Here is a 16,129-nt window from a genome sequence, read left to right as displayed (position 1 = left end):
GGTCAGAAAGCAGTCAGTGGCTATATATCTCATGCAGCTCCTCTGCTTGGGGTGAACTTCCTCTACCAGCAGCCCTGACTTAGCTCCCAGACAAACCTTCAGGGCCATCAGGAAATCTGCAGGGCCAGGTTCAAATATATGCCATGTACAGACCACCTGTCATACTTTCTCATTTCCTCCTTCCCCCATCCCCATCCAGTATTCCCAGCTATAAAGTAGGTAGGAATGGATGCTTCCAAGAGACTCTGAGAGCTCTGATGAGACAGTGTGGATGAGGCACTTGGGCGGTCTCTGGGTCAGAGCCAGGGAGAAAGGCAGCGGATGGCTCATTATCGTTCATATCATTATCTGCAGTGGAACATGCCGCAGCACCAAGAGTAGTGAAACAGACATGAATGCCACAAGTGTGTTTGGGGAGATGGATGCTTCATGCTGCCCCTCTTTCAGATCCTTACAGCGGCTATCTTCTAGGTTAGGGTAGTAGAAAGTAGGGCAGGAGACCAGACAGGGTGCTCTAGAGACAGGGTCTGGCAGAGGCTCTTGACCGCAGCTAGGTTGCCTTCATCTCTGTCACCCTCAGGACATAGACATTGCAACTTCAGGCTACTGCTCCCAACCACTGCTGTCCAATGCTGATCCTGAATCATTCTTGGCTGGTCTAGGCAGAGGCACTGCCAGCAGGAAGGGAAGTTTGCCAGTTCCCGCTAGTCTCAGGCACAACTCCCAGGTCTCTGTAGTTGGGGGACCAGGTGGCTCAAAGCAAGAGATCAGTGGGGTAGGGTCTGTGCCTGGGAGTGTCTGGTGTTAGCAAATGATGACACTCACTTCTTCCATATGGCTGTGACATCATAGGGTGGTTATGAGAAAGGCCAGGAAATGGGCATGAGAGATACACATGCTTCCAAGCAGGGGTCAACTTGGGCAAGGTAAGGTTTTGGGGGCTTAGTTTAAGCTATAGTAACACGCTTATAAAAAAATAGCAGCTTATGTCCCACAGTTCTGGAGTCTAGAAGGCCAGGGCCAAGAGCAGAAGGTCCTTTTCCAAGATAGAGACAGACAGAGTTGACATCTTACCACCCAAAGGCACTACAAGTAAGAACAAGGCTGCTCTCTGTGTTGGTAAGGTGATGTTTTGAACCTGTATGGGTGAACAGTTACTTCTTCATATTCAAGTGCCTAGGAAGACTTGCTAGCCATGACCTCCTGGGCCTCACCCTAGTCTGAATAGGCAAGACTTAGCTAGTGGTGAGCGGGTTGAACCCAGAATTGGTTAATCATAGCATGCGGATACCCTAAAGCTGAGGAGAATGAAGATGGGGCAAAGAGGATGCAGATGCCATAGAGCCTGAGTCCTTTCCCAGTGTCATATACTTATAATACAGGGATTCCCCAGTCACTGGACTCAACAAGCTTTGTCTCTGATATTGCCCCTTTCCCTGGAGGTTCAGTGGAGCTTGAGACCCCACAGACCCCTCTGTCCTTGTGTCAGCTGTGGACAGTGGGACTCGTACATGGAGTGTCCAGAGTCTGGGCCACCTCTGTCCCACACCCCTGTCTTCCTTCCTTAGAGACAGTCCTCAGACCCAGGGTGTTGCCATGGGGATTGTGAGCTGGAGTCTATTTTGAGATCATGTTAGAGTGTGATTTTTAGTTCTGTCTGGGCTGCCTGTTAGTTTCACTGTTTGTCCAATGACTAGCTAGAGAGTTTGGAATGGTTTTGCTTCAGAGATAGTACTCCTTGATGTGGAGGGCAGGTGATGAGCATCCAGTCTGACCAGTATGCACCTGCTAGTGGTCCATAAGTATCCCCATGACCAGGGGATGGTGAGGTGGGGGATGCCTTCCTGAATGGAGGTGTCCTTTGCCAAGATTCAGCACTCCTAGCTGCTCACTCAGCTGACTTCTGCTGGCTGGTCCTGTCTACAGATGGCAAGGGAGTGGTGGATGCCCCAGAAGAGAGGGGGAAGGGCCTTAGCAGAGAGAGTAGAATAGCAAAGGCCAGAAGTGGGGGTGCTGGTGACTTCTGAGAGTAGGAGTTAGTTTAGGGGAAGGCTGGTAGGTGGGGGTTGCTAGGCTCCAAATTCAGACTCTCACCATCTCCTGGTTGACTTTATCATCTGCTCAGCTTAATCCCAGGTTCTAGGTGAGGTTAATTAACCTACACTCAGAGGTTGTCTCCAACTTCCCTTACTATGCTCATGAGAAATACGGCATAGAGGAGTCTAGGGCACTGAGTGTGAAGCAGAGGTCTGATTTCAACTTTATCTGCCTACATTCTTCCCTCCTGCTTCCATTCTGTAGATGAGGAAAACTGAGGCTCAAAGGGCCCCAGGGACTTTTCCAAGGTCCCATGTCATTGGCTTGTCTTTCACTTGCTGTAGGTAGTAGTCTTTCTCTGAAAATTCCACTCTCTCTTCAGGGAGACCCTCTTTGGTGACCCAGGATGGCTGCTCTCACCAGGAGAGCTTTGGGATGGCTCTCCAGGTTCACAGTGTGCTGTTGGGGCTGGCTACATTTTCTTGCATTCAAGCATGTACAACCTTTCTCAGATTCTTCTTTCTGAGCCTCAGTTTACTTACAAGAGATTTGCCATAGAAAGGATTTCTCAAGTACTGATGATCATAAAGTCCCCAACACAGAGCTAGGCAACTCTTGGCTCTGTCTACCCCTCCAAAGATAGTGACATCCTCTGGTATTCTCTTCCCTGGACCTGCTGGGAGTCATAGAACCTTATGCCTCATCTGTCCCCCAGCCCAGCTCAGGGCCCTGGAAATCTGCTGAGTCAGGTTTGAATGCAGGAGAGCCAGCCAGACTTGTGTCTGGGCCTTGAGAGGCTATTTTGGGAGCGAGTCGGGGAAGGAGTGAATGCTTTGTTTTGTTTTCTCCTTGTGACTACCAGAGGTGGTGGAGCCCAGCGCACCTGTCCTAGACACCTAGTGAGCAGAGAAGGAGATGGACTGATCTACTGCCTGACAGCCAGAGGCCACAGGAGTCTAACCCTCACCCCTTACCACTGTCAGCTTGCCCACCAGCAGTATCTGAGAGGAGAATGGAGGAGAGCAGGAAACTCAGATTCTGACATGTTAGGCTAATCCAAGCTCTTCTACCTATCACCTGACTATTTCCAGAAACCCTTTGTCCTACCTCCATCTATTTGTTTACCCATTTTCTTCCTCCCCTACACTTGCTTATTTTAACTATTAGCTAATCATCTATCCACCTATCTGCCCATGCATCTCCCATTCATATTCCATATATCCATTTTCCCATATGTCTGTTTTTAATCTTCCATTATCTACCCACCAATCCATCTCACATCACATTCCATGTACAAATCTGTTCATCTCTTCGTTATCCACTACCAATCTATTTGTCTATACATTATCCATCTATAAATTTTCTACCTGGATCCCATACATCTATGAATCTTCCATTCATATACCATCCATCCATCCATCCATCCATCCATCCATCCATCCTTCCTTCCATTATCTGTTCATCCATTTCTCCATCCACTGGCTCACCCATCCATTTCCAAGCAATCATTCTTTCATCCATCATCTATCTACTCTTTTGCCCCAATACTGTAATCTAGTGTTTCCTTTTGTACTGAGCCCCAAAGTAGATGGTAGACAAATTACACTGATAATCTGATTTCCCTACTAGAGACCACCACTGACAATGAATTTGGCACTTAGAGTCAACTGTGTGAATCAGCTTGAGGGCCACTGAGAAGTCTTTCTGCCCTCTTCTGTCACTCTAGCTGAGGGAAAAGCTTTGGGGCATGGCCTGAGGTGGAAGGGCTCTGTGGTCTTAGTGGGCCCATCCAGAAAGCCAGGGATCTGAGGCTTACTATGGGTATGGGACAAGATGGTTGATGAAAAAGGGAAGAAGTATGAGGGGTGGCTAGACAATGTCAGGTCAAGGGGTAGGAGAATGTCTGCCTGTCTTTCTATTGGACACACTTGATGGCCCAGCTTCCTGGAAGGATCTGGATGTGCTATGGAGCTGGATTCTTTTCTGGAAGCTCTGTTCCTTGAGCACTGCAGGGAGAGAAGCTCAGTGCTATGGGCCCTGGGCACCAAGGTTTTGGCAGCTTATGCTGTTCATGTAAATATTGGAAACAGTCCCATCCTTCCCTGCTGTATGCAGAAAATCTGAGTCAATCTCAGCTACCCTGAGCTTTCTCCTAACCTTCTGGTGGTTTCATTTCTTTAGTAACAGCGTATTTACCCCCACAGGGTAGGAAACTAGAAATCTATTTCCTAAGGGAATTAATTGTTCAGGTGACACTGGGTTAGGCACATCTAGCCCTATATCTAGCTTGTCATGTGGCCTCTGCCATTGCCTTGCTACTCTGGGCGATAGGAGAGAACTTAAAGCTTAGTTTTTCCCTTTCTGCTCTCAGGTTCTAGGACTTGGGCATTAGGCGAGTTCTTGAACAACACAGCATTAGGTGAGTTCTCGAACAGCATGGAGCAGACAGGTTCCAGATAATCAGGTGTCTATTACCTGAGAGTGGAGTTGGCTGTCACAGGAGGGTATGAACTTAGCACAGGCTTCTATGTGCTAAAGAAGATGGATTTTCCTGAGCTGATAATGCGGCCTTGTGTTTGCAGAGATCTTTACAGGTTTTGAAAGTATGTCCTCTTAAGTCTTTGGATCTGAGTTTTGAGTGTTGATTAAATAAGAGTTTGTATATAGTGGATAAGTTAAGACTGGTCCAGGCCTGGGGATGAGAGAGGAAACAGAAACCTCAGTCTTCCTTAGACTCAAAGCAGATAGAGCACAAAAATAAAACATTTTCTGTTTCCTTTTCATTATGTTATGATAAAAGAAAATGAACACAAAATATGTTCATGATATTTACCATTCCAAATTATATACTTGAGATATAATAACTTTAAGAGAGTGACTCCCTGTCCCCCTGGAAACCACAGGGCTGGTAGTTTAGACTCCACTGACATATCCATTAGTAGCTGGTATGTGTTGGGCATGATGATGGACATTGGGGCCATTATTTCTGTGTCTTATTATATGGATATCCTGTGAGTAGCTGAAGAATGCGTTTATGGAGATAACAGATGGGGATCCTACAAATGTCATGAGATACAGCAGTAAGCCATCCTCACAATGCACTCATGTATATGGGCATCTGGCTTCATCTCCAGCTCTATCCTGACACATCAAATTCTGATGCTAACATAAATCGAGAGCAGGAGCCCAGACCAGGCTCAGCCAAGCTTGGCAGCATCAGACTATTAGAGAGCCCCAGGTGAGCACTGAGGTTTGGAAAGCAAGGTTTAGACAGGGCTCAGACCTTGCTACATGTAGGTTAGAGCTCCTGGCCACTGTAGTCAGTAGCATTTGGCAGTACCCATGCTTTGTATACTTAGGACCCCCAAAAGACCTGTAAGTCCCATATACCTCCATTTGGAAGATAGACAAGTGGCCATTTAGCCCTCAACTCTCAGTATGAAGCCATCATTCTGGAAGAACATTAAGGCAGACAGCATTAGTAGAATCTCCTTCTATAAGACTGGGATGAGGTCACAGTACGAGGCATCCCCAGGCCAAGGACAGAGCAGGGGAGAGCCCATTTACACATATGTAGTCCACTTTTCTTCCTCAGACATACAGATAGGCCTAGCTTATGATGGCTCAATTTTGTCATGGATAAAAAGCAATGTACGTTTAGGAAAAATTCAAATTCTGAATTTTTAACTTCTTTGGAGTTAGTGCTGATAGTCTAGACAGTGGAAGATGCTGCAGCTCCCTCATGTCATGTGGACATAAGGGGGAATTCTGACCTCTGGACTAGGGCTCTGCACAGTGGTATTCTGTCTGTAGTCTAGACAGTGAAAGATGCTGCAGCTCCCCCAAGACACATGGCAACAACGGGACAAAAAAGACAAAGCCGTGTGCGGCACTGTTGCTGCTCAGCAGGTATATTCAATGCACTTTTGACTTTCAATATTTTTGACTCACACTAGGTTCATTTGGAGGCACCTCCATCACTAGTAGGACATCTGCATTCTACAGCCAAATCCTGGTGGTGTGATGAGAAGTTGAGAAGAGAACATGGGTTTGGAGACAGGAGACCTAGAATGAAAACTTCTGGGAACAATGTGTTTCAGAAACCACTCCCGGCAACCTCATGTTCCTATTTGAATTTAGGCAAAAATAGATAATATAGAACTATTGGAAAGCACTTAGTTCAGTGGTATTTAGCCTTCAGCATTGAGCAACCATTACATCTGTCTTGTTCTATGCATTTCATACCTAAAGCAACGTCTTACTCCTATTACCAGTCACCCTCTCCCATTGTCTCTTCCTTTACCTCCACAACCATGATTTCACTTTCTGTCTCTGTGGGGCTGGGTACTACAAATGGTATCCTGTGACATTTGGCCTTGGGGGTTTGGCCTCTTAGCAGAGTATTCTTTGGGTTTACACACGTAGTGAGCATTAGCTCCTCTCTCTGTTTTATATCAAGATGATAGCCCATTGAAATGTGCCACATTTTGCTTGTGTGATCTGGTTACGAGGAAGTTGAGGGTTTACAGGCCTCAGTAGGAATGCTTCTGTGAACGTGCATGTATGTTTATTACCCAGATTCCTGCTCTCTGCCTCTTTTGGTTATATTCCTAGGAGTGGGGAGGCTGCATTTCATGGCAATTCTGGGTTTAACTTACTCCTATCTGCTGCAATGGCAAGTTTCACATTCTCTTGTTGCCTGCTCCAGAGCGGGTAGAGGTGCGACAGAAGCCTCAAAGACGGAGCGCCGAAAAGGTATACATATATCAGAATGATGCTGCAGATGAATAGATGTATGGTTTGGCTACTCATGGTGCTAAGGAGACAGCAATGGAACCAGGCTTGCTGCTAAACCTTGGATCAGAGGAGTCCCATGGCCACCTCAGAGAAGGGAGAGGATCCAGGTGCCACTCAAGGGCAGCTGCTCTGTGCTGTAGGCCTCATCCTACCCACTGCTGGATATCGCACACCTCCTTATTCTGGGCCTTGGAGAATAAGGGGAGAGAAATCAAGTTTGTTGGTCACTAGGAATTGTTCTAGCTATGACCCAGGGTTGAGCCTCTGTGTTTCCTCTCTAGCTTGAGAAGCACCTGCTAGATCCATGTCTTCTATAGGACCCTGGAGAGGGAATGATAAATTATAACACCCAGATCTCCCCAAAGGACAATGGGAAGGGTGGCCTCAATGGTGTGGCTGCTGGCTGAGACTGTGACAAGGTTTAGGTAGCTATTGCATCAGAACATTCTGTTTGGGACACACACACATTTTTGATTGTAGCACCTTCTTGATACACCAGCTCTCTTACCACTTCAAAGCTTTTTTTTCCCCCTCTAGTGACATGTATTGTTTTGAACCCAATTTTATATACTGACATGCCAGATTTTTTAGCCAGTTTGTATGACATGCCTTGTTTCCATCCTTTTAAGTCTGCTCATGTCTTTGAATCTAAAGTATATCTTTTGTAGACAGCAGCACATTCTTGGAACATAGCTTTTGTTTTGTTTTTGTCTATCTGCCAACTTCCAACTGCTGATTGGAGTGTGTGGTTAATTCACACTTAATGTACCTACTGATCTGGAAGGTGTTAAATCTGCCATTATTCTGCTTGTGTTCTGTGTTGCTTTGTTCCTCCATTTCTCCATTACTGGTTTCTTTTGTGATAAGTAGGTATTTTCTAGTGTGTCATTTTGATTCTTGTGTTATTTCTTTTATGCTTTTTATTTAGTCTCTGGAAATAACAATGGGCATCTTTAAAAACAGCTAGTTGGATTTGATATTATCTTACAACTTCAGTTGTTTACAAAAGGTTTTTTCTAACATAGATCCATTCCTTTTCTCATTATTGTTGTACTAGTAAAATATTAAGGCTCCTATTTATCATTCCTTTATTATTAAGTAGCTGCCTTCAACATTGCTTTGCAATGATTACTTAAGTAGCCGCATTTTACATAGATGGAGAAAGATTATGAATCAAAGGATCTGATGCTCTTGTATATTTACATATGTAGTTTCCTTTGTTGCCACTCTTTGATTCTTTTTTATGAATCTGAGTTACTGAGTTCTTTCATTTCAATCAGATGGACTTTAAAAATATTCACTGTGGTATAGCTCTGTTAGCAATGAATACTTTTAGTTTTTCTTTTGTTGTTGTTTGTTTATGTGAGAATATCTTAATGTCTTTGTTTTTTAGAGGGATATAGAATTTTCAGTCGACTCCCACTTTTGTTCATACCTTTAACCATGTCAATTCACGGTCTGAGATCATCTTAATTTTTGTGAATTAGCAGACTAGTTTAAATGAATGTAAAATTTTTGGTCATCACTTTCTTTCAGTAGATTGGCCATGTCATCCCCTTGCCTTCTGGGCTCTGGTTTGGGATGGGAAGTCACTCATGAACTTTATTGTGGAGTCATTCTAACAATTAATTGCTGTTCTTTTGTTTGTTTTTAATATTGCATTATCATCTTGAACTTATAGTAGCTTAAACATGATGTATCTAGGCATGGATCTCTTGTAGTCCATCCTTTTTGGCATTTGTTAAGCTTCTTAGATGTTCAGATTAACATTTTCGTTAAGGTTTCAAAGGTTTTGTCCATTATTTCTTTAGATAATCTTTTCTGCCATTTTCACTCTTCTTCTCCCATGAAGCAAACATTAATCTTTTAGTATACAGCACATGTGTCCCCGAGGCTCTGTTCTTTTTTTTTTCCTGTCTTTTTTCAGCTTCTTTCCCTAAGGAACATGTTGCACACCTGCAGATTCTAGTCCTGGTTGCATCCATCCACCCATGTACATCCCACCCTGAGAAGAACTGAGGCTTTGGGGTCAGAGAACTCAGGGTAGCCCTCTTACTGTCACTGCTTATAATTTATTGGAGCCGGGAAAATACTTGACCTCCCCAAGGACATCTTCCTCTAGGAAGTAACGTGGTCATCTACAACTGTGGCTAAGCCACTGTAGAACACTGGTATTACTGGTGTTATGATCTAGTCCGGCCCAATTGCTTGCTCTTACTTGGTTTCTCATCTTTTTTTTGAAGTAAAACCAGGGACAGTGTGCTTTTGGCTAAAATACAAATGGTTGTTAGCAACAGAAGCAAATTAGAGTCCAACACATTCCCCATTTAGTCTATTTAGGTGAAGAAGTTGTGGCGCCTCTACTTGGAGTTGATGAATTAAAAATGATTCTTATGAAGAATGCTTTTGGCAAGAGAATAGTGTTAGCATTTCCTTATAATTGCTTATGTGCAGTTTTCTCAAAGCCATGGAAAATGCATTTAGGAATAGAATTTGGGAAACATAAGAAAGGTTCCCAGGTCTGAGTGGAAAGATGGAGAGTAGATGTTCCTGAATTTTTATCTCTCTTCTGCTTTCTCTTGTTTCTTTCTATTATGTGAATTTCTCCAGGGAGAAATTATTATTCCTATAGCCAGCAAGTTTCTAAAAATCAGAAAGGAAACTAAAAAGAATTGGCTGGAAGTCTAGAAGATAATCAGGATTGGGTGGGTGGGGATAGTCTCACTTATTTTCTTGTTTGGGTTTTGGTGTCTTCATCCCTGCATGGTTAGGTGATTTGCCCAGGCCGTAAAGCTGAGCTAGGGTGGAGACCACTAGGACTAGGGTCATCCATCTTTAACTGTTATCATGCAGTAATTATGGAACCATGCAACCCCTGGCAATGCCTGCCTGTACCCTTTGCTTGTGGTGTCTCCCAATGCTGGATGATGGGAATTGGTTGTGACAGATGCACAAGTGTCCACCCCAGCGACTGTTATCCTTGCCTTTTTATGGAGGATATCAAGGACAATGCTGCACTATGGCATGGTTTTCTCACTGTGAAGCTTCAGCCAAGAAGCTTAAATAGGTAGATACTTGTCTTTGGGGACCTTGTTGGCCCCTTGGAATCCATCCAACTCCCTGTTTCACCACAGCCCACAAAGGCACACTGTATCATAAGACAACACACAGTAGACTGTGAGCTTAAGTCCTCATTAGAGATCAGTGTGAATAATCCAGGCTAGCTTCCAGAATAGACTACTGTAGAGATGTCAGAGGCCAGAGATCATGTGAAATATCAAGGCTGACACTCAAACAGATCAGGCTTTCCCTGTCAAGGTCACAGCTTCTCTTACCTCTGATCACCCCTAAGTCTTGCTTCACTATAGCTGACACAAAGCCATTTGAGCTGACGCCATTAGTCTAGGGAGGGAAACAGTGTGCACTTCCTCCTGCTGAACCATGCCAACCTAAGGCTCAGTGGCTGCCAACTAGTACTGATTTTTTAAAAAAAAATTATCACAGACTTCTCAAACATCAGCCAGATTTCTATCCTTTTATTTCCCTTATGAGTCTTTGATTTGTCTCTCCACATTTTCTTGTAGAGATTTTTTGGATGGTGGAGAGTACAGGAAAGAATGGCAGGAAGTGAAGAAGGTTTTGTGTGGATGCAATGGGAGGACCTGAGTTTCCATTTTCTGACCAAGGGGGCAATGTGGACACCTAATTTGCATTGTGGCTGTGGCTGACAGTGGGGGCTTGGGATCAAGGCCTAGATCAGTTTGGCATGGAAACTTAGAAAATCACCATGCTAAATGCCCAACATGGTGGGCCTGACCTCATCTATGCTGAGGAGAATATTGACTACATGGAAAGGTTAAGAATGTATTTGGTGTTTGTTTGCACCCTCTTTCCCCAGGAGATAAGTTATTGAGTGTAAAAAGGTTTTTTAGCTCAGCCCCTGGTACAATGTGCTCTCAATAAACACTAGTCATCACTGTTTTTATATTTTATCTGTGCCCAAATGCTGTTGATTTCCAAGAGAAAAATCCACTGTTTTGCCAGAGAAAAAGTTTGGTGAGTTTCCCCTGTGATTCTTGAACATATCCCAGGAGGGAAACTGGGCATTTGGGACCTGTGCCTGCGATTCATGATTTGCATTGATAGATCGACCGCCAGAGGGCACCCTTGTACCTCTGGTGGTAGGCTGAGGACAATCACAGGCCAACGCTTCCACCATCCTGCCACCCCGTGGGCTCTTTGTGGACAGCATTTCCAGAGCTGCTTCTAGAAGCAAGCTTGTGTGGAGGACGATATGGAGCCCCAGCCTTTCTTAAAAGCAGCGAGAAGCTGTGAATCTAAGCCTGAGATACTTGGGGCCTTGAGCGTGTCCCATTTCAGGCAACTTGATGTGTGGCTTGGGGTTCACATTGACAGGTGTCTCAGCGGCACCACATTGCCCTATGAAACAGGGTTTTGTGGACCTTTTATGGATGGAAGCCATCTCAGTCCTTTCCTTTGTCCAAATTCCAGGAAAAAAAATCATGCTTTTTCTCTTACATATCACAAAATGTATTTGGGGTTCATTTGCACTTTTAAGACACAAAGTTAAAGGTAACTGACCAGGAAGCCAGGTTTCTCCCGGGCATCAGAGAAGCACATAGAGGGGTGTGCACTTTTTCATTATATAAGACAACCTGCCAGGTTTCCCTCTGCAGAACACAGAGGGCTCTGTGAATAAGAGATGGATTAGCATGTGGTAACCACAAACTGACACCTCCGTCTTCCAAAGGAAAGACTAAATTCAGGAGAGAAAGCTATAAAAATGCTACGTGTCTTAAGGAGATTGTGTCTCTTCATGTCCTCTTTGCAGGAGAGGGAAGTGAGGTCTAGAGAATTTTTGGAGCTTGTGGGAGGATGGATGGGAGGCTAGCTGCATTGTGGGCAGAAGTGGGAATTATTCCAGAAGCATAAGGGGCTGAGGTTAGCTCCCTTCCCCAGCATGTCTCTTCTCAAAGCCACCCTGAGTCATCCTTCACTGGGATTTGTGCTTTAATCCCTACTGTGATGAAAAACTGTCTGTCATTCATAAATATTTTATTTCTTTCCAGTATTAAATTCCCTAACACCATCTTCTTCATGCTGGGCAGCTGGAAGAGGCAACAGGGCACCCTCACCTGGCACCATAGTAAACACGATAAACAGAAGAATGAGGCTGGGGGATAGAGGATCCTGACTGTTGTCTCTAAGGTGGCAATCTGGGCTCAAGCTCAATTGGCCTACGTCAGGTGCCAATCTTGACTACTAGGCAAGACTGCATTGTAGTGAGAATTCAAAGATGGTTCCTGAAAGCCTGAAGTGGCAGCTCATGCCTGCCGTCCAAACACTTAGGTGACTGAGATAGGGGGATTTCTGTGAACACAAGGCAAAGCTATGTAGTGAGTTCCAGGCCAGACTGTATTAGGAGTGAGACCTTGTCTAAATGAAAACAGGCTTCTGTTGGAGGCTTTGGAAGCACTCTTAGAACTAGACTTGTACATGAGAGTCAGATAGGGACAGTAAGATCTAACCCACAGCTTTTGACCTGTATGATGCTGTGTTGATTTCCTCCATTAAATATATCACATATAGAATGGTTATGTGCTTACTGAGTTCCCAGAAGCCCCCTGTTATTCCACCCCATGCAGCTTTGATATCTGCTATGCAGGTGAGCTCCATAGAGAAGGAGTGGGAATCCCCACCCGTGTGTTTTATATTTACCACCACACAATTCACTTTTCCATGAAGACCCAAATTTCAATCTGGTGTCTTCTTTTGGGCAGAGCGTCCTCCTCCAATAAGTGTACTGTGAAGATCTGATGGTGTTGAATTCTCCACCCTTGAAAAGCTGAAAATGAAGGTTGTCTCTTTTGGATGTGGAATTCTTAGTGTTTTTTTTTTCTCCCTTGACTCTGTGCTGACATGGCTACAATTGCTTCTTGGCCTCCATTGCTTATGATTAGAAGTCAGTAGTCCAAGTGGTGTTTTTTTTTTCTGTAGTATTTGTGTCATTTTTCTCTTTCTGCCTTTCCAGCAGGCCTCTCTGGCTTTCTTATCACTTAACTGATATGTGCCTTTTTAAAAAAACATTTATTCTATTCAGAGTTTACAGACATTATTGAACTTGTCAATCTCTCTTTCACAAAATGTAGTTGATTTGGGCCATTATTTCTCACATTTTTCATTTTATCATTCTTTCTAGAATATCTTCTTGCTATCTCCTTGTCCATGAGGCTTTGTAGCTTGCTTCTTTCAATCTTTTTTCTCTCTTCATTCTTCACACTGGTTGATTTCTATCAAACTATACATTGCAGTCCTTCTCTGCTTTTCTGTCTCCCCACTCTTAACCTCTCTGGCCTGGTTCTAACTTTGTGCCATGCCATTTATTTCCCCTTGTAATGGATGATGGGTATCAGAGACAACAGAGTTTGGTGCTGGCTTGGCTAGAGGGGATGGGGACCAGAGAGATTGAGGTCTTCTGGAGAGACCATAAACTATAGCAGATGAGTGAGTGTAGAATAGAAACTGGGATGGGAGGGATACTTGAGTTTGGTAGGTTCATATTATGTTTCTGGTCTCAGAAGATCTGCCAACAATCCACCTAGAAACATTATCATCCCATGTCAGCTGACAGAGACTCTCTGTGGTATAACATAATACAGGTGGTGAAGTGACCATGAACATGTGACTCCGGAAACATACATATCACCTTTCTTGATGGCACAGGCTTTGAAGATGACTTCTAGCCTTCAAATTCTCAGTTCAAACACTGTCCATGATGTACTTTTTTGGGGGCAATAATCATCTAAGAACTTGAACTAGAACCAATAGGTACTAAAGTCTTTGAGGGCTATGTGTTCTCTCTCTATCAAGGTTACTTTTGATACAAGATCACATTCTATTACCAGACCAATGTTCCACCTTTGAGGAACTGCCTAGGTGTGGGATACAGCAATGAACAAAGTGAACAAAATCAAGTTCTTCCAGTTCTGCCACTTCTCCCAATTTAAATATTTGCTTTTAGCCTCATTTTCTCAACATACCAGGCTCATAACCCAGTTCTGAAGATGTAAGGTTAGTTACCCTGCTAAGTCACTTACTGGCTTTCTTGTTTGTGGGCTTGGAGTCATTACCCTAATTGATTAGGGTCATTATACAGTTACACAAATGAGGAGTCAGCCTTCTGCAGGCACACAGTGGCTGTTCTTTCAGCATTTACCCTTTATGTGGATTCGTGGTAGGGAGATTCCATTTTCTCTCTTGAGTTTTTGTACTTTGGTAACTTTCTTAATGGTAAATATGCTGTTACTCTAAGAACATGGACATGCCTCAGCCTCCCTGATATCAACCACAGCCTCAGCCTCTTAGATATCAAGCTGTTACAAGAGATAATTTTCAAATGAGTCTTCCTTGCCTCCCAGGTGGTAAAGTAGTTAAGGCTAATAAGCATCCCTTATCCAAAATCCTCTTACCCATTTTGGTGGTTGGGGTTTGGGATCTTTTCAGATTTGGGGATATTTGTATCTATATGATTAACTATTTTAGAGAAGTGACTCCATTGCAAATGCAAGCACTTTGGGAGATTTTTAGATCAAGCACAAAGTTTCGCTGTATGGAATCTTCTATTTGTGGCATCATGCTGATACTCCAAAAGTCTTGAGAGTACCTACCTGTCTGTCATCACAGCACTTGGAAGGTGGAGGTAGGGGGATCAGGAGTTCAGGGAGGTGCTTAATCTGTATGCCAAATCCCTTTGTATTGACATGTCTGCAAATCTCTCCTACCCCAGTGCTCATGGGACTTTTGAACTGGTTCTTTGTCTTTCTATGCTCCAATCTCCTCACTGTTAGAAGTGCCTGACATTTCCATCTTTATTCCCGAACCTCACAGAACTTTTTCTGACTACTGTCCCCACTCTTATTTTCCTTCCCATAGGCTATGGACATGCTGCACCTGGCACAGATGCTGGCAAGGCCTTCTGTATGTTCTATGCTGTGTTGGGCATCCCCCTGACGCTGGTCATGTTCCAGAGCTTGGGTGAGCGCATGAATACCTTCGTGCGCTGCCTGCTGAAGCGTTTCAAGAAGTGCTGTGGCATGCGCAACACTGATGTTTCTATGGAAAACATGGTGACCGTCGGCTTTTTCTCCTGTATGGGCACCCTGTGCCTTGGGGCCGCTGCCTTCTCCAAGTGCGAGGACTGGAGCTTCTTTCACGCCTACTACTACTGCTTCATTACACTGACTACTATAGGATTCGGGGACTTTGTGGCCCTGCAAGCCAAAGGTGCCCTGCAGAGGAAGCCATTCTACGTGGCCTTCAGCTTCATGTATATCCTGGTGGGGTTGACCGTCATTGGTGCCTTTCTCAATCTCGTGGTCCTGCGATTCCTGACTATGAACACCGATGAGGAGCTGCTGGAGGGAGAAGTTGCACAGATACTTGCTGGACACCCAGCCAGAATGTTCATCGGTGTGCCAGGCGCCCGCCGTAGGTTCCAGGCTCAGTCGTTCCTGAAGAGATATGGCAGGACCCTGTGCTATCTCTGCTTCCCATTTGGTGTTGGTGACCAGGATGATGAAGATGCTGTCCATGAAGAAGTTGTTGCTCCTGGTCCTGCTCCTGGTCCTGCTCCTGGTCCTGCTCCTGCTCCTGGTCCTGCTCCTGGTCCTGCTCCTGCTCCTGCTCCTGCTCCTGCTCCTGCTCCTGCTGTGCATACCAGACAAGTCCGGGCCATTGTCCACTCCGTTTCCTGCAGAGTTCAAGAGATCTCCCCAAACGCACTGATGCACACCTGCTTTCGTACCCAATTTGGAACCATCGCTCACGGGATGCACGGGATGCACGGGATGCACGGGATGCACGGGATGCACGGGATGCACGGAATGCACGGAATGCACGGGATGCACGGGATGCACGGAATGCACGGAATGCACGGGATGCACGGGATGCACATCTGCGGAGAGAACCACAGGCTGGCCTTTCGTCGCAATTCCATCTAAGTGTGGGAGGGAAGTAAACAGAAGAGTCATTTGTCATGCAGATGTAAGTTCCATTGGCCCAACTCCTCTTTCCCTCCTTATTTATTATTACTCTCTTTTGTGATTATGGTCATCATCATTCCTTTCTTCCCTCCTTTCCTGGTTTCATTTCCTTCCCACCTTTCCAGCTAGGCAGAGCTGTCCAAAGGGAAAATAGAGGCCCAAATCCTCTCTGAAACTTGCACCTGAGCATGTAGCATGGATTCCTTGCTTTCTCCCCAGCAGAGCTATGCCTT

The 16,129-nt window shown here is 44.8% G+C and overlaps 1 protein-coding gene across 1 annotated transcript in view; it reads left to right on the top strand.

The window, feature by feature from the left end:
* Kcnk9 (potassium two pore domain channel subfamily K member 9) overlaps window positions 1-15,854 on the top strand; it is a 39,948-nt gene extending 24,094 nt beyond the window's left edge. The window contains exons 2-3 of the mRNA XM_035439168.1: window positions 14,788-15,690; window positions 15,808-15,854. Coding sequence (XP_035295059.1) covers window positions 14,788-15,690; window positions 15,808-15,854 — 950 coding nt within the window. The remainder of the gene's footprint in view (window positions 1-14,787; window positions 15,691-15,807) is intronic.
* The last annotated feature ends 275 nt before the right edge of the window (window positions 15,855-16,129 follow it).

This window comes from Cricetulus griseus, chromosome 2, assembly GCF_003668045.3.
Source record: "Cricetulus griseus strain 17A/GY chromosome 2, alternate assembly CriGri-PICRH-1.0, whole genome shotgun sequence".
NCBI lineage: Eukaryota > Metazoa > Chordata > Mammalia > Rodentia > Cricetidae > Cricetulus > Cricetulus griseus.
The sequence above is the reverse complement of the archived record's forward strand: the minus strand, read 5'-3'. Positions and strand labels throughout refer to the sequence as shown.